The sequence below is a fragment of the Labeo rohita genome, chromosome 14, assembly GCF_022985175.1.
Source record: "Labeo rohita strain BAU-BD-2019 chromosome 14, IGBB_LRoh.1.0, whole genome shotgun sequence".
NCBI classification, from domain to species: domain Eukaryota; kingdom Metazoa; phylum Chordata; class Actinopteri; order Cypriniformes; family Cyprinidae; genus Labeo; species Labeo rohita.
In genome coordinates, this window is record NC_066882.1 from 14296346 (window position 1) to 14323967 (window position 27622).

General features: G+C 34.4%; 2 protein-coding genes across 3 annotated transcripts; one reads left to right on the forward strand and one right to left on the reverse strand.

The window, feature by feature from the left end:
• Positions 1 to 207: 207 nt before the first annotated feature.
• tspan7 (tetraspanin 7) lies at positions 208 to 5635 on the reverse strand. Its single transcript, XM_051128345.1, has 8 exons — positions 5402 to 5635; positions 3769 to 3957; positions 2689 to 2763; positions 2489 to 2578; positions 2194 to 2355; positions 2030 to 2113; positions 1390 to 1468; positions 208 to 1249 (listed from the first exon to the last, which is right to left on the reverse strand). Exons 1-7 carry the CDS (start codon positions 5486 to 5488, stop codon positions 1400 to 1402), a joined length of 756 nt encoding a protein of 251 aa, XP_050984302.1. The 5' UTR covers positions 5489 to 5635; the 3' UTR covers positions 208 to 1249; positions 1390 to 1399.
• Positions 5444 to 26146, forward strand: chrnb5b (cholinergic receptor, nicotinic, beta 5b). Of its 2 annotated transcripts, none has more exons than XM_051128337.1 (7): positions 5444 to 5572; positions 11914 to 12058; positions 20332 to 20477; positions 20576 to 20620; positions 21500 to 21609; positions 23130 to 24090; positions 25489 to 26146. In XM_051128337.1, the coding sequence occupies exons 2-7, from the start codon at positions 12007 to 12009 to the stop codon at positions 25633 to 25635; spliced, it is 1461 nt and encodes a 486-aa protein (XP_050984294.1). In that variant the 5' UTR covers positions 5444 to 5572; positions 11914 to 12006; the 3' UTR covers positions 25636 to 26146. The 2 variants fall into 2 exon arrangements, with proteins under 2 accessions (XP_050984294.1, XP_050984295.1); XM_051128338.1 differs by lacking the exon at positions 5444 to 5572 and adding an exon at positions 11486 to 11824.
• Positions 26147 to 27622: the final 1476 nt, after the last annotated feature.

Consider the following 27622-nt stretch of genomic DNA (forward strand, 5'->3'; position numbering starts at 1 on the left):
CTATTGCTACAAACATACACGGTCCAGGGTCAATAAGGCTTGATTTTGAAACATTTTAGGACAGCAATTGCGATTTTTAATTATTATAGATCGTAATACTAACGTTGCCTACATTTTTTAATATAAAACGCCTGTCCCAAATGGCAAACTTCTTACCCAGATTGTAATGTACAGTTGTATAAATAAAGAAATAGCGCCATCTGCTGGTTCTACGTCTGAAGCTTATGCTAATATAAAAGTTTATTGTTTCTATTCATTTTACAGTTTGCACAAAAACAGGCTGTTGACAGTTTGTACAGAGATATAAAAGTCTAAGGTTACATGCCCCAAAAGTAAACCCTTATGCTGACAGCAGAGGGTGGATTCTCTTACAATAAAATTAATCTGTATGATTATACTGGAGTGATAAGAGAAAATAATTATAGTTTCAAAAGCAATCAGGATTATATATCACCTGATTTTACTTTACAAACGCAAGGATGTTTTTAAATACTGCTCAACCCCTGTATAGATAATGCTGATATTTGTAGCATTGTATGTACATGTTAAATATTGTTACCTGATCAACCTGGGTGAAAAGATTTCACATTTTGTAGACAAAGTTAAAGAGACACCACAAATTTTCTCTTCAGCACATCACTGGCATGACATTCAACAACATTACAATTAACACTATAGCTGCTACATTAATAAAGACTGCAGAGAAATTGCAAATAACCACATCGGTTTCACAGAAGCAATCCAAAAGGAAATGAACATACATGTATTAAAACTGGTTCTTGAAAATAAACTGCTGGTCCTTATGTAACATGAAACAATGTTTCAAATTCTCAAAAACATTCTTTTTGGCAAAGTGTAGAACAATAGTTGCATGCAATTACTATTTTTTATTTTACTAGATGTACAGTTAAAATGTGTTAATTCCACTGAAACCGAAGTCAAGGCGTGCAGTACACTATTTACTGCATAACTGGTTCCTGGTTTAACATCTCCTAAAACACATGCACTTTCTACAAACTTCTGTAGATCTAATCACTGTTATATTTACACTCTGGCGAAACAAATGCAAAATGATCGTATCCGTTTAGAATGGGTTCCTCAATGTAGGTACCAACAAGAAATATTCTTTAAAAAGCACTCAGAAATTCTCTAAAATGAAATATTTAGCTAAGGCACACATATAAAACACTGAAACTAAATGGTTTCCCTTTTTGTCAGGTTCAGCCCTCTGTGATCTCCAGTTGATACCCTGTAATCAGACAGAAGCGACAGTAAGAAACCTTAAATGATAAGCTAGTCATTTTATATCAGTGAAAATACTCATTAAATGACATTTAAATTGTGCGATTTTAAAGTGAACAGCTTAAAGGGAAGAGAAAGAAAATATACCTGTGGATCACTACACCATCTCATATTGGTTGTTGGTGATATAGCGAGACAGACAGCATGCCAGGAATATCCCAATGAGCTAATGAGAAATTCAATGGAAAATTAACAACATTATTAGATGCATTACAGACTAGATACACTACCAGTCAAAATTTTTTTAATGTTTTTTTAAAGTTTCTTCTGCTCACCAAGCCTGCATTTGTTTGATCCTGGTGTATTATGTTACAAAAGCTTTTTATTTCAGATAAATGCTTATCTTTGGATTTTTCTATTCATCAAAGAATCCTGAAAAAAAAAAAAAACTTAACATTTGGCAAAAAAAAAAAAAATATACAGCAAATCAGCATATTAGAATGATTTCTTAAGGATCATGTGACACTGAAGACTGGAGTAATTATGCTAAAATGTAGCTTTGATCACAGGAATAAATTACATTTTAGAATATATTCAAATAGAAAACAGTTATTTTAAAAACTAAAAATATTTCACAATATTACTGCTTTTGCTGTATTTTAGATCAAAGAAATGCAGGCTTGAAGAGCAGAAGAAAATTCTTTAAAAAAAACATTAAAAATCTTACTGTTTGAAAACTTTTGACAGGTAGTGTACATTTTAAAAAATAGCTGGACACGACGAGTACCTGGAAGAATGCAATTCCAAAAGAAATTCCAGCAATAATTCCAAGATTGGCCTCCATTGTTGTAGTCATCAGAGAGAAACAACCCTACAAGAGGAGGGTATTGTTTTTAATTACAGAATTACAATTAAGTCTTATTCAGTGTTCAGAAACAGCAGAGTTCTTACCCGTTGATATACCACTGATGCCGCCTTGTTAAGATCTCTAAGTTCAGCAGACGTGCAGTTTACGCCAGCGGTCATGTTACAGCAGCTTGTGGGGATGCCCTCTTTTTTGAAGTATTCTGTGTTTGCCCAGCTGGTGTAGTTCTTCTCTCCACAGCACTGCAGCTAAAAATGACAAAATAAATCACAAACCTCAAAATAACATTTAAGCAGATGAGTGACGTTTGATGTAATCCTAATGTTTTGTACTGGTTCAAAAAAACAAAACAAAAAAAAACAAAAACAAATACACACTTACTGTTCTCTGGATTCTGTCTAGGTCTTCGTTGTCCTTACCGGTGTAGACTGTTTCAGCTTTATTATAGACACCTTGAAGCACTGCTTTAATCTATTAAAAAAACAACAACAGAAAAAGTGAAAACATTATTTGGCTGTAGACAGCAGATGGTATATGAAATACTGTATGTAAAGTTTAAAAAAAATAAAAAAATTAATTACCTCATGTCTGAAAATAAAGCCGGATATACCTGCCACTAGTTCAGCTAAGAACACAAGCGTCAGGAACATAGCATACTACAAAGAAGAAGAGGAGAAAATACTTAAAAACAAATGAATATTCAGCAAATAGGCACAAAATAAAGTCTGAAAATATTCAAAACATTCAGAAATGATCATCAACCTTGTGAGGTCAAACTTAATGAGCTGGTTTACTTTCTAATTATTTTATACCAGGCTAATTTTGCAACCCTTACTAATGTTAAACTGACAAAATCTATAAAAATAAAATATAGTGTATACAAAACTATTAAATTAAGCTGTCACGCAGTAGCATGAGACCAAATGTCGGTCTGTAGTTGTTAAAGAGCCTTCCCAAACACTACCAGTCAAAAGTTTTTGAACAGTAAGATTTTTAAGGTTTTTAAAGAAGTCTCTTCTGATCAAACACAAAAACAGCAATTTTTAAATATTTTTACCATTTAAAATAACTGTTTTCTATTTGAAAACATGTAATTTATTCCTGTGATCAAAGCTAAATTTTCAGCATCTTTACTCCAGTCTTCAGTGCCACATGATCCTTCAGAAATCACTATTTTTTCTTACTTTTGTAACAGGTTCGAAAACTGAAATGACCATTTTTCGAAGAAAAAGACATTGAATGCAAACTAGCAACTTTTCATGATAGGTCAGTTTTGTGTCGTATAAGAGGATCTGGATCCATACAGCACTACCGAATTCTGCTACTAATTTATAGTGTTCTTTGTCTGTTTGATTACGTCATTAATTGATCTTTACCACACATCTCTGCCATATGTACATCAAGCTACTACTACATATATTGTAAAAATGTCAATTTGGTGTAAAGCTGCTTTGCAACGATATGTATCGTGAAAAGTGCTATACAAATAAATTTGAATTGAATTGAATTTGAATCTGTGCTTTTTTTCCACTTTTCTTTCTTTTTTATAGGACATAAGTCTTCTAAGTGTGCCATATTCATAGAATGAGCTGTAAATACTCCCACATTTATGAATTTTATCACTCTTATTTTGTAAATCTTGTAACATCTCTAGAACTGACCAGCTTTAGCATCCACGGACTTCCACGGCAGGTCGCGAAGCATCCGAACAACCCGAAGATGATGATGATGGCTCCGGTCCCAATGAGGACGTATGGTGCGTTGGTGCCCTTGTCTGAATTCAGGAGGAGGTCAAACTCCAAATTAACCTTTCCCCATACTCCAACAGCCAACAAGATCACTCCTGTGAACTACAAGAAAAGTTAAAGACTCTTAGAGATATTCAGCAAGTTTATAGTTTTTTGCCTGAGGGATTATAGCACTGTGTCTTGCCCATCCCCATTCTTTACTTCTAGCCTTGCAGACCTTGTAATTACACTTCAGCTTCAAAACTCGGACGGTTTAGAGCATTAAATACAAACCGGGAATCTGGAAATGCTCAAGTTCCCAGACAACTTTTGTGAGCAATAAGCCCTGACCTATTTAGAAACTGGTCAAAATAAACAAAGCCAAATCAAGTCTTTTTGTGTAGTGCTTTTCACAAATACACACTGTTTACAGTGGCTTTACAGAATTAAATCAGTGTTTATTTTATCTTAACATGCAGTACCAAAAGTTTTTTAGATTTAGATTTTTAGATTTAGATTTTTAATGTTTTTAAAGAAGTCTCTTCTGCTCACGAAGCCTGCATTTATTTGATCCAAACTACAGCGAAACAGTACAATTCTGAAACATTTTTACTATTCAAAGTAGAATTATATTTTAAAATATATTCAAATAGTTATTTTAAAAAGTAAAACTATTCTTTAAAAAAAAAACACATTTAGTAGAATAGAGCTGGACGATAATATAGTTTACTTTTTGTAACACTAATCATACAGTTAAGATTTACTATATAACATATATCATAAAATTAAATGAATGTATGTAGATAAAGATGGATATAATTATAGTTGTAGATTGGAGTTATTAATTTGCTATGTTACCATACTGATGACTTTGAAACCTGTAAAGTTCTGTTCAATTTATAATAACTTGGTGTAAGGACAAGCTTAAATTACAGGGTTATAATTTCGATGATAAGCAACTGATTGAGTCTGAGTTTTGGACTAATACTTTATTTTTATCCACTGCTTAAACATGACCATCTGTCCCCTGCCTGTTGAAAATCATAGTAAATAGCAATAAATAGCCGAGATAAAAGTGCTGCGTTGGACTTCGCACCCATTTAGGCCACGTTTGATGCACTGTTTATATCAGTTTCTTTATTGAATTTCTGAATAGATCAATATATTTGAACAGCGATCAAAACAGCTGTGACTGTTCTTTCTAAAGTTTCGTATTTCTTCGCCTGAAATAATTTTAAACTACATCCTGAAATCCTATTGTTTCACTTCACATTTTTTATACAGAAATTTAAAGGGCAGGGAAAACTTATTCGACGCATCCTTAAGCAAGCCGGTAACAATAAAACGTAAATATGTAGATTTGCTAATCAGAAGATAAAGAAACACCTACATAAAGTTTAGAAATGCGCTTTATTTTGCATAAAGAAAACATAGGTAGTTAAAAATCTAAACTAGGATCAAACTAAGGGTTAGAAGTGTTCGTTGACTAAGCCTATTGTTTAGGGTGAGTTAGCTGTGCTGATAGCCGCCTAAGCTAACGGCAAATCTGATGAAAACAAAAACTCACCCAGAAAATCAGACTGTACGAGATCAGAAACGTCTTCAGACACGTTATCACGGGTTTAGTTTGCAGCCGTGCGGACGGAGGGGACATTTCTGCTTTTGTTTTCCCAGCGGATATGACTGGCGACGGGACTTTTCGATGGAGGCTGCTGGAGGAAAAGTTGCGGATTGGAGCGTGAGTTGGTAAAGTTTGTTTGGGAACCGAAGGGTGATGATGGTGCTGTGGAGTTTCTCCGGACAGGAAGTTCCCATACCAAGATAAAGGACTGGGTATCTAGTCCGGGAAAGCTATAAATATAACATTAAAATGGAGATAAAATAATATAAGAAGTATACTTACAGAACAGTATTATAAAATATACATAACAGACGAAAAATGTTCTGTGTTTGTTTGGAACAGCGCAGCTACATCTGCCAGGCTAGTAAGCGTAGTTTAAAAACAAACAAACAAACAAGCAAACCAAAAAAACATAACCAAATGCTTCAAAAGTCAACTGCTTTCGGCCTCGTAGGAACTAAAGGACAAACAAAAAAGCAAATACATAAATGTGACCCTGGACTACAAACCCGCCATAAGTGTCCTTTTTTTTAATTGATTTTTTTTTAAATTTCATCTGAAAGCTGCATAAGCCTTCCACTGATGTATGGTTTGTAAGGAAAGCACAATATGTGACACTGAATCACAAAACCAGTCATAAGGGTCATTTTTTCAAAACTGAGATTTATACATCATCAGAAAGCTGAATAAATAAGTTTCATCTATTTAAAAATCAGGATTCTGAGGGTGCAAAAAAATCAAAATATTGAGAAAATTGCCTTTAAAGTTCTTCTGATAATGTTCTTAACAATGTATATGACTAATCAGAAATTAAGTTTTCATACATTCACAGTAAGAGTTTTACAAAATGTCTTCATGGAACATGATCTTTACTTAATTTCCTAATGATTTTTGCCATAAAAGAAAAATCAATAATTTTGACCCATACAATGTATTTTTGGCTATTGCTAGAAATAAACCCCAGCGACCTAAGACTGGTTTTGTGGTCCAGGGTCACATATTTGGCCGAGATACAATGATATGAAAATCTGAGGGTGTAAAAAAAAGGCTTTAAAGCTGTCCAAATTAAGTTCTTAGCCATGCATATTACTAATCAAGTAAGTTTTGATATATTTAAGGTAGGAATTTTATAAAATATCTTCATGGAACATGATCTGTACTTAATATCCTACTGGTTTTGTGGTCCAGAGTCACAGATTAGATTTTAGTCATTTAAATGTGAGGCGTTTTCAAAATAGATTATAATTAGCTAAATGTGAAATCAAAGACTTACTCTCATGAACGACTGAGATGGAAGAGACTGAGAAAAGTTGTTGAATAAAGTCACTATTTTTGATTTCTTTGTGCACAGAAAATATTCTCGTAGCTTCATAACTTTACGGTTGAACCACTGATGTCACATGGACTATTTTAACGATGTCCTTGCTACCTTTCTGTGTCTTGAACGTGTCAGTTGCGTTGCTGTCTACCTTCACTATCAAGGCTGGGATTTTAACCTTCCTGGACTGTATCCAGTTCACCACAAGATGACGCTATAAGAAAAGATGTGTTGGGTTGGGGAGAAATTCTGCTTTTTAGTGAAATTGCATTATGTTCTTTCATCACTCTTTAGGTAGATTTTGCTTTGTCCAATGCCTTTCATAATTCCCTGTAGCAGTTTTCCAAATTAAGCACATTTTTCACATGCTGTGGTCGTTTGTAGCAGATCTTACACATGGTTTATTTTAGTTTACAACAAACATAACGGAATCCACCTTTTCTGATAAGAGTGGGTGCAGCAATTTGTAATTTTTTTGTGTCTGGCTTCCAGTCTCATCCACTTCCAGCTATTTTTAGCTGCACAAAAAGCTCGTTTTGCTGCTTGATATTGCGAACTGGTGTGTCTTACCATATTATTTTAATGTATTATCTTAATTATGAACACACTGGTTTGTAGTGCAAACTGTTTTACCATTTACTGCACTTCGATATTCTTCTTGTTATTTCCCTATGACGGATTATGAACCGGACACATTAAAAGAAAACAGCGTAGTAGTGATGAAACTGTGAATGGGCTTTGGTAAATTATTGGCAAGGTTTTATACAAACCTTGTGCTCACCACAACACTACAAGAGAGGAATTAACGTTTAAAGTGGAACAATCATTTTACACGGTTTAGTTAGAGTTAAAAACAATATTTTTTTTACTTACATACATGTTTGAAAGGTTTGTACAATATTATTCATGTTGTTTACAGACCATTTTAAAAAAGTGAGTTGTTTTATTCAAATTTTCTCAGCCAGATGCATTTGGCTTGTGTGCTCAGGCCAAGCAAAGAATGAATGAAGTGATTTTCACCTTATGGAGATCAGACTGAAGTTAGTGCCCATCACCCAACAGATGCTGAAGATTAAAGTGGTTTATCCTGGATATGTGTTAGGTAAATGCTGTGTAAGAACATGTTGAAAGTCCATGGATGAGTGCTTTTGTTGTGCAAACATAAGGCATCAGAATGGTGAGCTAATGTCTGTTAGCATTTAAATCTTTATACTGCAGTCTGCTTCTGTCCCCAAACATCTCCTATTGGGGGAATTGGAGCATGAGAAGCATTGCGAACCAGACTTCATGCTGCAGACAGTCAGAAAAGGGCAGTATGTAAATGGCGGTGAATGTAGGTATGCTTATGTGTATGCAGTCGCATATTAATTTATAGATTTGATCTACATATATATCATTATTTAAAGAAAATGTTACTGCGGTTTGCGAACGTATTACATTGTTACTGTCAGGCTCAGAAAAGGATATTTCAGATATGCAGCCAGGAAAGGCTACACGTTAGAATAAACTTGCAAGTATGTCTGCAGAAATCAATATTGCAGATTGTTTGTGTATTTCATTCTTTCTGGTTGTATCATGTAACATTATGTGAGGTCCTCTTTCACTCAGACGAAATTAAATTAACAGCCATTTACCCAACACTAATGGCTGTAACATTTGGGCATGGCTGAGTGAGAGAGCCTTGAGTACGTGCATGCTTGTGTATGAAAATGTTTGTGTATGCACAAATGGCTTAGAAAGTTTAAAGATCCATAGCCACTTTGTAGAACCACTGACCTTAATGCCTCTTTTTGTCCTTTCTCTCTTTTTTTGCTCTCATGCTTTCTTGATTTCTCACACTCAGGCGTGCATACACTGCACAAGGCAAGAGTCCTATTTTGTCCTGTTCTAGGACCATAACGTCAGGTCTCTGCTTTATACCTTGCCTCAAGGGTCCACTGCTTTGCGCCATTTTGTGTGAAGTCTTTCCTCGTGAGATTTTATGTGTGACAGAGTGTGAGAGATTAATTTGCGTCCGTGATTGGGGTTTTCATGGTTAATTAAGTTCATTGAAAGTTAATTAAGAAAACAATGCTTTTCTAGCAATATATTTATCCTTTGAAGTGAGCAGCTACTTTATGAGAAACTGCAGTAAACTGCAATAAGCTCTCGTTCTGAACTTGACACTCTATGGATGAAGTCTTGGTTGTAATTTTTTGCATTATTTCCACTGTCATTGGCCACAAAAAATGTAATACTGTTAATGTGACACATTGACATTAGTGGGGCACGTTGTCACAATAACATCCTAATAGACAGCCTATTGTAGGCTTTTTGGCAATATTTAACAAGAAAAACAGTTGTGAAAAACTAAAAATCATATGTCAAAAAAAATATTCCTGTGATTTCTAAGCTGAATTTTTAGCATCGTTACTCCAGTCACATGATCCGTCAGAAATCATTCTAATATTCTGATTTGCTGCTCAAAAAATATTTATTATTGTTATATTGAAAACAGCGGAGTAGTATTTTTCAGGTTTCTTTGATGAATAGAAAGTTCAGAAGAACAGCATTTATATGAAATAGAAATCTTTTGTAAGATTATAAATGTCTTTATCATCACGTTTGATCAATTTAAAGCATCCTTGCTAAATAAAAGTATTAATTTTTAATTTTTATAATTTCTTTCCCAAAAAAGAAAGATTTCAAGCTTTTAAATGGTGTAATGTTACAAAAGCTTTTTATTTCAGATAAATGCTGATCTTTGGATCTTTCTATTCGTCAAAGAATCCTTAAAAAAAGTACTCAACTGTTTTAAACATTGATGATTATATAATAATACTAATATGTCTTGAACAGCAAATCAGCATATTAGAATGATTTCTGAAGAATCATGTGACACGGAGGACTGGAGTAATGATGCTGAAAATTTAGCTTTGATCACAGGAATAAATTACATTTTAATATATGTTCAAATAGAAAACAGTTTTTTAAAATAGTAATAATATTTCAAAATTTTAATGTTTTGCTGTACTTTGGATCAAATACATGCAGGCTTGGTGAGCAGGAGACTTCTTTAAAAAAAAAACATTAAAAATCTTACTGTTCAAAAACTTTTGACTGGTAGTGTGTCATCATTTTGTGAAATATTAGAATTTAAAATAACCGATCCTTCAGAAATGATGTTTATATGTGCTGATGTGGTGCTCAAAGCAATTTTTAAAAATATTGTCAGTGTTGAAAAGAGTTTTTGTTGCTTAATATTTTTGTGGAAAGCATGTTATAGTATCATTTAGAACTTTTGTACAGCTTTTATTTAGCAGTGATACATTCAATTGATCTAAAGTAATAGTAAATACTTTTAGAAGCTTACAAAAAATTACTATTTCCAATAAATGCTGATCTTTTGAACTTTCTCAAACAATCCTGAAAAAAATGTCACAGTTTCCAGAAAAATATCAAGCAGCACAACTGTTTTTAAGATTGATGATGATAATAAATGTTTCCTGAGCACTAAATCATCATATTAGAATGATTTCTGAAGGATCATGTGACACTGAAAACTAATGTAATGGCTGCTGAAAATTTAGCTTCGTCATCATGGGAATAAATTACATTTTTAAATATATTCAAATAGAAAGCAGTTATTTGATATAGTAAAATATTTCACAATATTACTGTTTTTATACTATTTTTAATCAAATAAATGCAGCCTTGGTGAGCAAAAGAGTCTTCTTCATTAAAATGTTTTTTTCCATATATTTGAAGAGTATTGTACATTCAAAAATATTGAAACTATATGTGTCATGTGACAATACCCCAACATAATACAGAAAATACCTACGGTTAAAATGGAGCATATATAGGCTAATATGTGACCCTGGACCACCCTGGGTCTTATGTTGCACAAGTATATTCGTAGCAATAGCCAACAATACACCAGATGGGTTAAATTTATTGATTTTTCTTTTATGCCAAATATCAATAGAATATTAAGTAAAGATCATGTTCCATAAAGATATTTTGTAAATTTCCCACCGTAAATATATCAAAACTTAATTTCTGATTAGCAGTATGCATTGCTATGAACTTCATTTGGACAACTTTAAAGGCAATTTTCTCAGTATTTTGACTTTTTTGCACCATCAGATTCCAGATTTTCAATAGTTGTATCTCGGCCAAATATTGTCCCTTCCTATTTATTAATCAATTCTCAATTAAATCAAATTAAATAAATCAATTTTGAGAAATTTACACTTATGACTTGTTTTGTGGTCCAGGGTCACATATGTTATATAGGTGACTCTTGTCTAAAAGGATGCTGTATTGTATTTAAGGTGTTCACTTTGTTAACTCTGTATATAGCAAAAAATATTATTTTTGAGGACAATATTTCTTATGATTTAGGGGGTTTTAAACTAGGAACATACCACTGCTAGAGAAACACTTTTTTCAAAGTTCAAAACTTATGAGATAAAACCTTTCTGACAGCTTCTCAATGCCTCCCATAATGAAGCAAAATAAACAACCAACTCGTGTAAATGTGTATTAAGACTGTTGTCTTATGCTTCATGGTGCGGAACACACAACCAGCAACCTCTCCTCCCCCGTGACGCACACCTAGCCAACTGCCCATGCAAGACAAGGTGGCAATTTACAATTCTTTTAAACCATGTGCAGTTGAGCCTGAAATTATGATGTCTCATATTATCAAACTGGGCCATCAACACTTGCTCTCTCTTTAAAATTGTATAACATTTAAAGCGACATTAAAATCAATGTCATTAGACATGGTTGGTAAAAGACAAATGGATTGTTGAAATATTCTTAAATAATATGCCCTGGGGACCGCGAACTGTATTTAAGTGGTAGAAGACTTGTTTTTACATAAGTTGTTGGCTTGATTGCGCTCGCGGATGTCAAGTCTCCAGCGCGCGCAAGAGAAGCGCACAGTCTGCCGAGAGCGCGTGAGTCAGTTCGCGTGCACAAGAGAAAATCCCAAAGATCTTTTAACATCACGCTCGTGTTTGTGGGTGAATATCGCTGAAAAGGATCAACTCTTCAGGCGCAAGGCACTCTTACGTTTCCACCATCTGAGCGCATAAGAAGCCCGGATCCCGCATTGTCGCGTACTCATCATATCTGTTTGTCTTAATCGCAGGGACCGTGGTGGAGTGTGCAGGGAAAATGGATCTGTAAAGGCGAAATCTTTGCCTGTCAGTTGATGTAAGTGTGGACGGAGGGGTTCGTGCTGATGGCGGCTCCGATGGCTTCAGGACTTTGGTTTGTCGCGCTCACCGTGGCGAGTAAGCATGGACCTCTTTTTTTCCACTGATGTGTTTCTTTCATTGATTAATTGCTTTATCATTACAACTTAGCCTCTTAACCTCTATGAATTTAATGCATTTAAGTCTTAAATGTGGTTTATTATTTGTCATTAGTTAAAAAGTTAGTAAAAGTGTGTGCTTTATGTTGGGTCACAACAGCTATAGTCAAAATTCGTCAGTTATAAATTCTCCAGGTGTTAAAAAAGTTTAAAAAATGGTGTGTGTATGTATATAGGGAAAATGATTCAATTTATAATGTTACACTGACTAGTCACCAATGTGGCCAATGAAATCTTATTGTATTATGAGTATGACTTGAGCTAGATCAATTTTATTGAATTTATAGTAATTTATTAAATAAACAGCTCTTTCTAAATATTATACTAAAGTACTAAGTATGTGACCCTGGACCACAAAAGTCAAAAGGGTCAATTTTTTAAAACTGAGATTTATATATAATCTGAAAGCTGAATAAATAAGCTTTCCATTGAAGTATGTTTGTTAGGATAGAGCAATATATGGCCGAGATGCAACTATTTTACAAAATCGCATTTAAAGTTCTTAGCAATGCATATTACTAATCAAAAATTAAGTTACATATATATTTACGGTAGGAAATTTACAAAATATTTTCATGCAACATAATCTTTACTTAATATCCTAATGATTTTTGGCATAAAAGAAAAATCAATAATTTTGACCCATCAAATGTATTGTTGGCTATTGCTACAGATAAACCCATGCTAGTTATGACTGGTTTTGTGGTCCAGGGTCACATATTGTGGTTGCATCTGTACTGTTGGAGGTATTGCTTGCGTTTGTGAAGCTTTGACACAGACATAGTTTTTTAGGAAAAATGACAATTAAATATTAAATATCTCTATGTGACTATTTACACTTAATGCGTCAGCGCTCAACGTTTAATCAATACAGTCTGTACTTTCATTTATTGTTGACAGTTCATTGCAAAATACATCAGGAAGTCTCTTTAGACCTGTAACCAGTGAGGATTAAAGGGGTTAAATTGGGTCAGTCCACATAATGGCACGTTCTGTGTGCCCCGTAGCTCAGTTCGCTCACAGATCTGTTTCCAACTGTGAAGCATCATTTCAGTGCCCACACAACAGAGAGTCTTTTATGAGTGCATCACGTTTCATTGAGTGTGAATGATGACTTTATTACGTAAAATCATTGATCAGTCTCACACTGAACATGAAATAGCTATTAGATAATTTACAATGAACAGGTTACCAACAATAGACTCTTCATTAAGGTTGCATGGTCATGTGTTTTCCTGATCTCCATGTAGCAGTGAAGGGAAACTTGAGCATATTTGATAGCTCAGTACTAGAGTGTCTTTTTCAGTCCATTTCAGGGCGTGCATGATGATAGCGTGTGTGTATGTGTGTGTGTTTGTTTTAGTTTCTCGAGGCATGGTTATGCTAACTCTGTCATAACTCTGATTAGATCTTTTGCTCAGTGAGTCAGAGCTGCAGATAGGGTCTCTTAAACATGTTCATGAACGCACACACAGAGAACATAACTAGACTTCAGAAGAGCTTGTTCCTGTGAAGGACAGATTTTATTCAAGTTTTGACTTGCACTGCTTTCTTTTCACATGCACTGTGCACAAAATTCCACTGAATGCCTGAATTGATTCGTTTTGTAGTTTCCATGTGTTATAAATCCATAAAGTTGTACAGATTGTGAATTGCACAAACATATTACGACTGGCTGAAGTAAAAAGAGCTGTTTTTGTGGTGTAGAGGCAGTGTCTTAAGTGAACTTTATTAATTAGTTTTTTATTATGCCTTGCATTCTATCAAAAAGGAAAGTAAGTCCTTTTTTAAACTATGGATAAGGACTCGGCTTCATTACCTGCTGTTGTGATTGCCATTAGCAGTATTGATCTCTGTATCAGTGCTTCCATTAATGATTTTTTATTGCTGAAGTATTTCCACTTATTAAGCAGTGAGTCAGTTACACAGAGGTAGCCAAGGTCATGACATGAGCATTCAGATACATATGCACAGCATTTTACTTTTACATTTATTCATTTAGCAGAGGCTTTTATCTAAAATGACTTACAAATGAGGAATACATCAAGCAATTCATTATAAAGAGGCAATAAACACAAGAAGTGCTAATGCAATGTTTCCAAACATTATATTAAAGGCTAGAATGGTTAAAACAATTTATGGTGAAATACGGTAAAATGTTATTACAGCTTAAAATAATTTAATATTTTAAAATAAATCAAATTTATTCCTGTGATGGCAAAGCTGAATTTTTAACAGCTGTTACTCTAGTTTTTTGTCACGTTATCCTTCAGAAATCTTTCTAATATGCTGATTTGGTCCTCAAGAAACATTACTTGTTATCATTGATCTTGAAAACAATTGTGCTGCTTAGTATGTTCGTAATTTTTTCAAGATTTTTTAATTAAGTATAAAGTTCAAAAGAACAAGATTTATTTTTATTTGTGTAACATAAAAGACTTTACTTTATTTTTCATTTTTCAATCTTTTTTTAATGCATTTTTAATGCATAAACGTATTATAGTATTTAAAACATTAAACTGCCCCATTATGCTGTTTTTCAGTTTTTATTTAAGTATAAAGTTCAAAAGAAAATTTTGTATTTTTATTTTTGTAACATTATTAATGACTGTACTGTCATTTTTGGCCAATTTAATGAATTTTTAATGCATAAATGTAATATAGTATTTAAACTATTAAAGTATTAAACTATTATGTCATTTTTTAGATTTTTATTCAGTATAAAGTTCAAAAGAACAGGATTTGTTTTTATTTTTGTAACATTATAAATTACTTTACTGTCATTTTTGGCCAATTTAATGCAATTTTAATGCATAAATAGTATTTAAACTAATAAAGTGCCCCTATTATGCCATTTTTCAGATGTTTATTAAATATAAAGTTCAAAACAACATGATTTATTTTTCTAACATTATAAATGACTTTACTGTCATTTTTTGACCAATTTGATGCATTTTAATGCATAAATGTAGTATGTAAACTATTAAAGTGCCCCTACTATGCCATTTAAGGTTCCTCATTGTTTTTGAAGTCTCCTACAATAGGTTTACATGCATGTAAGGTCAAAAAAACGTTTTTTTGTTTTTCTAGCGATTCTCAAACGATTCATTCGAAGCAGATCAAAGATTCAGTCTCTCTAAACCCCTCCTTTCAGTGAGCCTGCTCTGCTCTGATTGGTCATATGGCCCAGTCTGCTGTGATTGGTCTACCGTGATTGGTCTACCGTGTACAGTGCGTGTCAGAAAGATACGCCCATTATCATGATTCCATATTTTGAGCGGTTAATAGAAAATATAACCATCTATTCTTTATTATACTTACAGGTTGTGATTCAGTGGACCCAGCTGGTTCAAATAAACTGCGTACTGAGCCATCTTTTCAAGAGCAAGCATTTTGTGTATCTTGTGTTGAACTCCCTGAGATTAGAGAAGCATTTGTCAGTAAAATTACGTGTTTACAGCAGGCCAACGTAGAACATAGGCAGGAATTATGCAAATGTTGTACCCCATGACATGTAGCCATCACGGAAGTGACTCATTTAGGCTGTAGAGAGTCGATTATTTTTTGGGGAGACAATAACTTTTGGCTTTACAACTTTGTAGATCAGATCGTTTACATTCACATAACAGCTACATCACACTGCATGAAAGGCAATATTGGAAATGGCATAATATGGGCACTTTAACACATTAAAACCTCAGAAAGGCTTAAAACAACTTGCTCTGCTACCTGAACCAGGTTTTGTGTAATTTAGACATAATCCCAATATGTTGAAAAAAATAAGTGATTATTTTAAACACAAGTCATCCAAGCATGCTTTGTATGTAATTATGGGGTTTCAAGCTCTGTAGAAATTGTAAAAATATGTTCTGGGATTCCAGAAAGAATGTGATTTACTGAAGCCTCCACACAGTCTCAGATTCTTAAACTAATGCAAACTGAAATGTGGGGAAAAGCCTTTAGCAGAATGAAAGAAAGTGTCTGAGCGAGGGCGAGAGAAAGACCAAAACACTCTCTTTTAGAGTGGATTTGACTCTCTTACACACTGTAACTGCAATACTGGGTTAACTGTAGGGCCACGAATATTGAATATGTGTATATATATATATATATTTGTATTTGATGCAGTAGAGCTTGGCTGGGGATGGAGTAGCTTTTAATAATTTAGTTGGTGGATATTTATGCCACTCAAACACTGATACACTGGTTAAGCACCGCCCTGTCAAATAATAGTGCATAATTGTATTTAACATAGACTGGGAAGTGTTTATGTGTAAGTCTGTGTGTTATAGAATGCTATGTTAAAATTTTGTATCCTTAGTAAAGTATTCTTAGAGTTTGTGCATGTTTGTCTGTGTTGGTGTGTGATCAGGCAGGTTTTATTTTAGAGCAACTGAATTATTCACAGAGTTGAAGTGCACCGGGGTGGAAAAGCATTGCAGTGCATGCAACTGTGAGTGTGTGTGTGTGTTGTTTTGTATAATCATGAGATAGTCCAAGTGTGTGTTTTTTTCCAAGTCCCTGTCCTGCCTTGGTTGTTTAGGAGTGCGTGTGTTTTTGTGAAGAGCCCTAAAGCAGGACATGGGGCCTGTCTGAGCAAGTCGGCGGGGGTTAGTGACACTTTTTTCATAGGGTTTTCCACAGTTGCTCTAAAAAAGCAAGTACAGTGATTGACAGTTCAGTTTTACATCAGAATCACCTTTCAGCATGTTCCTTCCCAGAAGTTTGCAGAAAAAAATTGTTTCTACTGAAATTTTGGATTTGAATACATTTCAGTGCTATTTTTGTTTATATTTAAATAAATAAATAAATTTTCAAACACACTGGTGTTGAGAACAGTTTTCATTCTTTCGTAATTATGGAAGCCTGCTTACACCTAAAAAAGATATATAGCCACAATGACTTTTTTACTTTTTTAGAAATTATAAAAAATGTTTTCTCCACAAAAAAAGGTAATTGCGACTTTTTTTTGTTGCCGTCGTTGTCAGTCAATTAAAAAAAAAATTCTGAAATTAATTGCAATTAATCCCACCTAACATTTAAGTTTTTAAATATACTTTTTTATTGCAATAATTGTAGAAACAACCTAAAGACAGTATACTTTTAATATTTGATTGTTTTTATGACTGAAGGTATTACTGATACCAATATTACTGATGTCTCTAGGAATTGCTTTTTCCTAATATTTAATCATTGACTATAGCCATTCAACATTGCAGTATTATTGAGCGCTATCAATTTTAACATTTATTAGACTGTGACAAATAAAACATCTAATTTAAGTGAACTTAAAACAATCTTCACAGCAGCTGGGGAAAATAAATGGTCAGAAATATGAGGTTAAAAATCTGAATTTATTTATTTTCCTGTGGGGAAATACAGTTTACAGTAGTTGAATATGAAAGTAAACTGTAAAAAAAAGTTGTTTCAACTTAAGTGTTTGTAAGTGTTTGTGCTGTCTTAAAATTTTAAGTTTAGTCAACATGAAATGCTAAGTTGTACTACATGTAAAATGTGGATATTTGAGTTGAGTAGACATAAAATTTTAAGGCAGCACGAACACTTACTTTTTTTAATTATTTTTTTTTTTACAGTGCCAGAATGTATTGGTTTGCATTCAAATTCATAATGAAAGTTTTTACCTTGTCACTTGATTGAAAACTCTCTTTTTTGTAATCTTAAAATATCTTCTAGTAATCTGATATTTACTATTGACTGGAATATGTTCTAATATGTTGCCCATAATGTGTAACGTGAAACAACTGAGAACAAAAACTAACATTGTTACTGCTGTGTTTCTTGTGTTCATTTATGCTGATATCATTTTGCTCACTAAACCCTCATTAGGATAATTACTGTCAGACTCTGCTTCATATGCTGTAATATGAGAGCTTGTGATAAAGAGAATGTGTGCTGATGGGGCAGTGATGGGATGAACCGCTGACTCATGTTTGGCATTAAAGAATGATCGTCCCCATGGGGTCTTAATGAGAGATGTGGCATAGGGCTTCTATGACCCTGTGCATGCTGCCCGTGAATCATGAGGATTGTTGCTTCGGTGCATCTTATTTACAGATGAATGGGGCTCATTGTGTAACTGTCTGGATTCATAATAATGGATGTGTTAATTCTTCTAAAGGGATAATGAAATTTGTCATTTCTAAGAGATGTTTACCACAGGTAGCATCACCATGCGGATAAAGAGATTCATAAAACAGATGGTTTTCGCCTTTTTTTTTAAATTACAGAAATATTTGCAGTAGGGCTGCCAGTTGAATAAATGAATTTTATGAATTGTGAATTAATTCATTTGATATATCACTATTTGCTGAGAAAAGAAATAACAACCTCCAAAAAGTGTTCTCAAATGATAGTCTCTCAGCTTTGGGAAATTCTTGGAGAGTTTCAGATTTCTGCTTCGCTTGCTCACATGGCTCCCAAAATTGCTTATCACGGCATTCATTAAATTTGTCACATGTTTTAGCTGTACTTGTTGAGCTGTTAGTCAGATGGAGTATGTCTCACTGAGCACAGGCTGGGTGATTGTGTGTTGAATGCTGACTGCTGCCCCAGTGCTTCTACTGTCAACTTTAATCTTGTAGTCTCTGTACTCATTGTCCCCATAGTGCACTGCTTGTCCACAGAGTGATGTCATTTGTCCTGACTTGCTGTCCCTTAGAGACCGTGGCACAGAAACACCAGTAGAGTTTTGGGCTTTCTCTTTTCTTCTTTCTGAAACTTACTTTTCGGCCTCCCGATGTTTGTGTTAAACCCTTTTGTTACGTGTGCCAATGAGTAAATGTATGTTTTAGTAAGAATTAAACTATATTTCAAATTGTTTCCTTAAAATATAGTTTTATGTGTATGACTATGTACAGGTGTTCTTAAAAGATGGTTGATTATGAAAACTTACACTCTCAGCTTTGAGAAATTCTTGGAAAGTTTCAGATTGGTTCTGCTTTGCTTGCTCACATATATATAACTTTTGTTTTTTGCTTTTTTTTTTCTTTGTTCTGGAGTTATGAAAACAGTAGAAAATTCTGTTGGTGAACTTCTAACTTCTAATGGTAAATTTTCCTTTATGTAAAAGCTGTTAGAAGACATACAACAGCGGGTTTTGAAAAGTTTAGCTCTTTTTAAGACTACCATTCAAACGTTTGGGGTTAGTAAGAATTTTTCAAGGGCTTTTGAAAGATGTTTGTTATGCTCACCATGCTTTTATTTAGATAAACCTTTATTTCAGTCATTCTGACAAAGAGAGGGTTTTCTTTTAGCTAAAAAAATGCTTGTTAAATACAGAAAATAATACAGAAGAAATACAATGGACTGTAACCTACTGACTTTGCTCATCCCAAAAGTTTCTAGATCATTTCTTTCCCCCACCTTGTTAGAGTTGTGGTGTTCGTGGTCAAAAAAGACCGGCCTACAGGAAATTACATGTAAATTTCTCATTATGCAATATTATTTTGAAAAATTGGATTGTCTTTCCATTTAAATTTGCACAGGTTTTGTGTTTCTTTTTGGAACTAATTGATCGTACAAGTTATTTATCTAGCCTCATTTTTGACTGAATATTGCAAAATTATCAGCAAATAATGCTTTTTGTTTTTTTTGCTAAAAAAATGAGGTGCAAGCTCAAGTCAAATAAGATGTCTTATTACAATAAGGTGTCATTTGTTAACATTAATGTATTAACCAACATGAATGATCACTGAACAATACATTTAGTACACTATTTATTCATATTTGGTAATGTTTGTTAATAAAATGCAGTCATTCATTGTTTGTTCATGTTAGTTCACAGTGCATTAACTAACGTTAGCAAACACAACTTTTGATCATTTTAATAATTTTAGTAAATGTGGAAGTTAACATTAAGATTAATAAATGCTGTAGAAGTATTGTTCATTCATAGTACATCTAACTAATGTAGTTAACTAGTGTTAACTAATAATACTTATTGTAAAGTGTTATCGAAATTATTTACTTTTTTTTAACAACCAAACCCATTTTGCCACATTTGCCGCATGTTAATTTGTTAAGTTTGTGTTTATTTTGCATCATGAGTGTACTGATGTTGTTAAAAATTCTGTGTGGATTACATATGCATGTGTTATTTGGATAAATCCCAAGTAAACCTTTATTTCCATTTAAATTCAAAACCTTTTTAACCTGTTCACGTCTGTTTTGCAGCTGTATTGTGTGCAGAGGTGGAGGAACGTTTGGTAAACTATTTACTCTCCCCTGACCGCTACAACAAACTGATCCGTCCAGCGGTCAACAAGAGCCAGCAAGTCACGATTGCAATCCAAGTGTCTCTTGCCCAGCTTATCAGTGTGGTGGGTAGTAGAAACATTAAGAGCTAACATGAAGAGCTACCACAACTGGTGTGTTTTATTAAATCAATGTTTATAATATATTTATGTTTGTATTTCAGAATGAGAGAGAGCAGATCATGACCACAAACTGTTGGCTCTCTCAGGTATGAGTAGTGGAACCTTTGTGTTTGAGTTGCATTATTGTTATTATTGTTTTAAAGGGGTCATGAACTACCTTTTTATTATTTGTACTGTTCTCTGAGATCCCCTTATAATGTTATCAAGATTTTTACATCAAAAAACATAATTTAGAAGATTTTCTGTCTTATTTTGCCCCCCGTCATCAGAACGCTCAGTATGAGTTATTGTACAGTTGTGTATGTTTGACAGCCTACATCTTTCATAGATGGACGCTGCTGTGATATACGTTAAAAACACATAAATACTCAGTACATATCAAATGATCTGTAATATCAGACAAAGCAATAGTGACCACGTAATAAAAACTGTTTCTCACACTTGTGTGTTTTGTGACATTATTGTCGGATTTAATAGTCACCACAGCATCGTCTTTTAGTTTCAGTCTTTGCATTGAATTGTTCCTTGTTTGTAAACGAATTCAATGCAAAATGAAGTGAACAAAGGACCAAGTTCGTACTGATGTGGTCTGGATCGTCATAAAAATAAAGTTCATGAACTCCTAATGTTGGGATCAGAAGGAAGGCAATGCAAAGACTGTTTTTCAACAACTTGGCACTGCACAGTGTCTTTTTGTCTTCTGAGCCATCTTTATCGTCTGGTTTCTGCATAGGCCGTGTTTAGCCACACTATTACATAATCGAGTGGCACATTCCACAGCCTGTCATTTTGGCAGGTTGGCTTCAATATAAGCTGTTTTTAAACTATTGAGAAAGTTTTGAGGTTTGAAGCTTACAGGATGATTTTACACTACAATGACATCTTACATGTCAAAATATCAAGGGAATTTTGGTTTCTCATGACCCCTTTAATAAAAGTCTTTTTAAGATGTGTGTTGTTTGCAGGTATGGAATGATTACCGGTTGATGTGGGATCCAGAGGAGTATGAAGGGATCAGAAAAGTGCGTCTTCCTTCCCAGCATATATGGCTGCCTGACATTGTCCTGTACAACAAGTGAGAAACTTTTATTTTACAGAATATTTTACAAATTTTACAGAAAAATTTGTTTAGATTTTATTTTGACTTGTGAAAAGGAATATTTCACACAAAAATGAAAATTCTGTCATCGTTTCAACTATTTTTGCTGATACAGTAAAAGTCAGTGGGGTCCAAAACACTGGACACATTTTTAAAGTAAACCTATTATGCCTCTTTTTGCAATATGTAATATAAGTCTCAGGTGTCCCAGAATGTGTCTGTGAGGTTTCAGCTAAAAAAAAACTCCACAGATCATTTATTATATCATTTTGAAAATGCCCATCTTAAGTGGAAGCAGAAACATGCTGGTTTTGTGTGTCTCTTTAAATGCAAATGAGCTGCTATTTTCCCGCCCCCTTTTCCAGAATAGGGCTGTGCCTTTACAGCTCATACCTTAGATATTATTAAAAAAACATCTGTTTGGTTTTGATTACATCTGTCGTGCTAAAATCACGTTTTTAACCATATTAGTTTAAACTTCTGATATATGGTTTTCTGACCTGCACAAAAAGTGGCCGTCACACTAAACTAAACTCTCTTTCATGTCTTGTTGTGCTTAAACTGTCAAATACACACAAATTATGTTAAAAACACACAAATTACAAAAACATTCAGTTATGTCTTTAAAGGCGAATAGCTGGGAGTAGGCATGCTGTGTGGCAGCAGCGTAATATACAATAAATAAATAAATAAATCCACTGCTCTCTTGTCTCCTCTGAGGCTGGGACTCTATATAGTGTTTTGTGCTCGTCTGTGCAGCCAAAGACAGAACAGTTAGCATGCTTTGCTCAAACCTTTACCATGGTGTTAGAACTGGTTCACCGTGAAAACAAAATGACGGCGCTGTAGGTGGAAATGTGTAGATTATGGGTGGTAATATTATAATAAGATCCCCTTACCACATCACTGGGGGAGCAACATCTGACACACTCATTTTTTCACAAGCTTGCAGAAAAAGACTTACCAAAACAAATTTAGTGGGTTGTCCTTTTTATGTTTTCTGGGTTGGTATGTGCATCGGGGACACAATTATAGCACTTAAACACAGAAAAAGTCATATTTTCGTGATATGTCACCTATAAAATATCTTCTTATGTGTATTGCAAAAGAAAGTCATACAGGTTTGGAATGATATAAGTAAATGATGACAGAAAATTAATTTTTTTGCTAAATTAAATTTACAAGAGGTTTTATTTATTTAAAGGTTGAATCCTTATTAAAAATACAGGTTGCAGCAAGAGACTTATTCTGTAATCTTTTTAAAATGCTGCATCAATGCAGGATTTGGACAGGGTTTCACCTTTACCAAGGACAGAGTTACTGCGTTAATCTCAGGAAGACTGAGATTAGAATGACAGCATTTTTTGCATGATGATGAGCTTGCACTCGGGATAAGAGTATCAGCTTCAACTTTCATCTTTATTATCATGCACACAAGCAAAATAGGATACTTTGCTTTTTGTATTTAAAACAACATATTTGTTTGTCACTTTTAGTGCTGATGGGACATATGAAGTGTCTTTCTACTCCAATGCAGTCGTGTCAAATAACGGTGAGGTTGCCTGGCTACCACCAGCCATTTATAAGAGTGCCTGTAAAATTGAGGTCCGGGACTTCCCCTTTGACCAGCAAAACTGCACACTCAAGTTCCGCTCATGGACTTATGACTACACAGAAATTGACCTCATCTTGCTGTCAGACTTTGCCAGCCGAGATGACTTCAAGCCAAGCGGTGAATGGGATATTGTCTCGCTGCCTGGTCGAAAAAACGAAGACCCTAATGATGCCACGTATTTGGATATAACATATGATTTTATCATCAGACGCAAACCGCTGTTCTACACCATTAACTTAATCATCCCCTGTGTGCTCATCACTTCCCTGGCCATCTTAGTTTTTTACCTCCCGTCAGACTGTGGAGAAAAGATGACTTTGTGTATTTCTGTGCTCCTGGCCTTAACCGTGTTCCTCTTGCTTATTTCCAAAATCGTACCGCCGACCTCACTCGCCGTGCCCCTCATTGGAAAGTACTTGATGTTCACCATGGTCTTGGTGACTTTTTCAATTGTTACAAGTGTGTGTGTGCTAAACGTGCACCATCGCTCCCCAAGCACACACACTATGCCCAAGTGGGTCAGATATTACTTCCTGTTTCGTTTGCCTTCTTTCCTATTTATGCGACGGCCGAGAGAGTCCAACAAACGTGAGAAATTTCGCAGGAAGCACCAGCAGTGCTCTTCAGCTGATCTCCCAGCAAAAAGTGAGGCGGATGAGACTGATTCCACCTTCTTTGTCAACGAAGATGCCAAGCACATTGTTTGGAGACCTGGCGAGTTGCAGGAAAACACAGAGTTTCGTAAGCGAATGGCGGTAAAGTGCTCTGCGGACATGGAGGAGGCTGTGAAGGGGGTCCGATATATCGCTGAAAAGTTGAAGAATGAGGATGATGATGAAGGGGTGAGTGATTGATTTTCACATAATTAAACTGAAACTAATCATACAAAATGCATGTTATTTTTATTTAGTACTGACCTGAATAAGATATTTCACATAAAATACGCTTACATATAGTCCACTCGAGAAAATAATTGTTGAATTTATAAAAATGACCCTGTTCAAAAGTTTACATACACTTAATTCTTAATACTATGAATTATGATAGTGATAGTTGTTCATGAGTCCCTTGCCTGCTGTTCTTCAATTCTTCAAGTCCCACAGATTCTTTGGTTTTTCAGCATTTTTGTGTATTTGAACCCTTTCCAGCAATGACTGTATGATTTTGAGATCCAACATTTCACACTGAGGACAACTGAGGGACTCATATGCAACTATTACAGAAGGTTCAAACACTCACTGATGCTTCAGAAGGAAACAATGCATTAAGAACCAGGGGTGAACGTTTTTTAAATGTAACCTATTTTGTATTCTGGGAAACATGTAACTATCTTCTGTACCTTCTGAAAGGCAGTACTAAATTAAAAAATATGATATTTAGGCAAAATAAGAAAAATCTCCATGCTGTTCAAAAGTTTTCACCCCCAGCTCTTAATGCATTGTGTTTCCTTCTGAAGCATCAGTGAGTGTTTGAATCTTCTGTAATAGTTGCATATGACTCCCTCAGTTGTCGTCAGTGTGAAAAGATGGCTCTCAAAATCATACAGTTATTGCTTGAAGGGGTTAAAATGCACAAAAATGCTTAAAAACCAAAGAATTTGTGGGACCTGAAGGATGTTTCAGAAGAACAGCGGGCAGTTTAACTGTTCAGGACAAACATGGGACTTATGAACAACTATCACTAAACAAAAAACACAGCTGTGGATCATTTAGGTAACAACACAGTATTAAGAATCGAGTGTATGTAAACTTTTGAACGTGATCATTTTTATAAATTCAACTACTGTTTTCTTTTGTGGACCATATGTAAACATCTTTTATGTGAAATATCTTATCCAGGTCAGTACTAAATAAAAAAATAACATGGATTTTGTATGATCCGTCTTATTTTGGTAAAATAATGAACATTTTACAGCTTCTGAGAGGGGATGTAAACCTTTGACTTTAACTGCATAGATCAATCTTATTGTATTTTGTATATGTTTATCTATTTTTGAAGAATTATGTGACACTAAAGATTCCGGAATAAATCACATAAATGATATAAATTCTAATAATATTTCACAATATTTCAGATTTTACTGTATTTTTATTTAAATAAACGCAGCCTAGGTGAATAAAAGAAACATGCAACATGAAGAAAAAAAAATGCAAAACAAAAAATCTCCAAAATTTTGAATGGTGGTGCAGATATATCACACATAAATTCAAATAAATCTGCATATTCTCTCTTTCTCACAGATTATTGAAGACTGGAAATATGTGGCTATGGTGATCGACCGTCTGTTTCTGTGGATCTTTGTTTTAGTGTGTGTTGCAGGAACCATCGGCCTCTTCATGCAGCCGCTCTTCAAGAGCTATAACATACCCACCACTGATGATTTGTAGATCACATAAAGTCAGACCAGCTTCAACCCAACCCACATAGCTGTTCATTTTCAGTGCACAACCTAGTCTTTTCACAAACTTGACAACCTTTTTATTTTAATAAATGTTGTAGCCAAAAACCCAACAATGGACTTCAAACCTGACACATTTCATGAAGCATTGAGCTCTGTGTACCTTTCAATGCACAAAGACACAAAATTCTTAGATACCGTTGAGTCAGAGCACAATACTGGAAACACACTGAATATTTAGCTGCCCCAAACACTGACCCGAACTCAAAAACCCTTCAGAGCTGTCATTCAGTCACAGCATCTAGTCCTAGAGCCCTCAACATTCTTTAACCTCTCATTGAAAATGAACCTCCAAATCCCAAAATGGCCCCAAATCTAGTTGGTTTGTCAAAACGGAGTGTTTTTCTCAAGCATTTTCTGAAATTTCCAAATGCTTGTGTGCAGATTAAAATCTGCCCACTTCTACATAAAATAACCCCCACCTGTTTACATTAGAAAAACTTATCATAAACCTGTTGACACATCAGGACTACAGTGTGTACTGTATCTTTAAAAACATCAATCCTAGCTCAGTGGCAATGTGGGTATTTGTTTTGACTCAAATAATAAGCTGTTTACTGGAATATAGGTCCTACACCTTAACATACTGTACACACATGTGCATGCACTGTTCTTTAATACACATTTTCACATCATTTTCCCCCTATTATACTTGTTAGATTGGTTTAAACATTACATGAACAGCATCTTGCAACAGCATTTTGGTTGACCTTTACAGACTTTTGGACATGTGCTGTCATTGGAATGATTGATGAGTACTTAATATATAATTATTATCATAATGTTATTTTATTATGATGGTTATGTGATGTATTAAGAAAAGAATAAATTAAAACCATTCAAAATGTGGTCACTTTTGCACTTTATATACATTTTGCTGCTAATGTATATTATGCTATCAGGTAATTTTATATGCAGCTTATGAAATTTAAATGATTAATAACTGCGCTTATCAGTTTAAGTTAATGTTTCAGTGTTTCTATGCTAGTTTGCAACAAAATGATTCAGTGCACAATCTTTAAAGGTATAGTTCACCCAAAAATGAAACCCTCAGGCCATTTAAAAGTTGTGTTCAGAACACATTTGGCGAAATTTAGCATCACTTGTTCACCAGTAGATCCTCTGCAGTGAATGGGCGCCGTCAGAATGTGTTGCTTTTGGTCCAAAAGTGATTTCCTATTTTATAATAATGCTTCCTCCAGTGAAAAAGTCCATCACCTAATGTCCTTTTAATATTAAAATCCACTGACATATTTGTTAATAACTGTGTTGGGTTTTTTCCGCTTGAAAGCTGTGCTTGATCTGTGCATATTTCTCTCCTGATTCAGGACTCAAATGTACTTTTTAATTTTTTTTTTCACGTCCAAATACAACCAAATACAACACAATTTTAACTGATGGAGTGGAGTATTCTAATGTTTTTATCTCATTCTAACGGTACCCATTCACTGCAGGGGATCCACTGGAGAGCAAGTGTAATGCTAAATTTCTCCAAATCTTTTCAGATGAAGAAACAAAGTCACCGGCATCTTGGATTACTTCAAGGTGAATACGATTTTAGCATTTTTTAATTTTTGTGTAAACTGTTCCTTTAAAAACCTCTGGGTCATTAAAACCCTAAAATAACTTTAGAAAAAAGAATATGTTGTTTTTCTATGCTTCCACATGACTGCTTGTAACACACCACACAATGCATCTGCTATGCAGAAGCGTGTCTTTACACCTTCTCATTATCATTTTAATCAATTCTGCTTGCTGGGGTTGAGGACTGTGTTAATTTCTGAGGACTCTTAGAGATATTTTTAGTGTTTTTCAATGTTAACTCATCATGACTGTGACTGCTGATTTGACAGGTGACGACAGTGCAGTCAGGAGAGTGTGCAAATGGAGGCTGAGATGCATTATTTAAAGGAGTG

Excerpts from the sequence above, each read along its gene's own strand:
- tspan7 (XM_051128345.1), bottom strand. The coding sequence starts at position 5,488 with ATGTCCCCTCCGTCCGCACGGCTGCAAACTAAACCCGTGATAACGTGT. Across the intron at positions 2,764-3,768 it reads GTCCGTGGATGCTAAAGCTG|TATGCTATGTTCCTGACGCT; the intron begins GTCAGTTCTAGA and ends TCTTCTTTGTAG. Across the intron at positions 2,114-2,193 it reads CATCAGTGGTATATCAACGG|GGTTGTTTCTCTCTGATGAC; the intron begins GTAAGAACTCTG and ends CTCCTCTTGTAG.
- chrnb5b (XM_051128337.1), top strand. The coding sequence starts at position 12,007 with ATGGCGGCTCCGATGGCTTCAGGACTTTGGTTTGTCGCGCTCACCGTG. Across the intron at positions 12,059-20,331 it reads TGTCGCGCTCACCGTGGCGA|CTGTATTGTGTGCAGAGGTG; the intron begins GTAAGCATGGAC and ends TCTGTTTTGCAG. Across the intron at positions 20,621-21,499 it reads CAAACTGTTGGCTCTCTCAG|GTATGGAATGATTACCGGTT; the intron begins GTATGAGTAGTG and ends TGTTGTTTGCAG.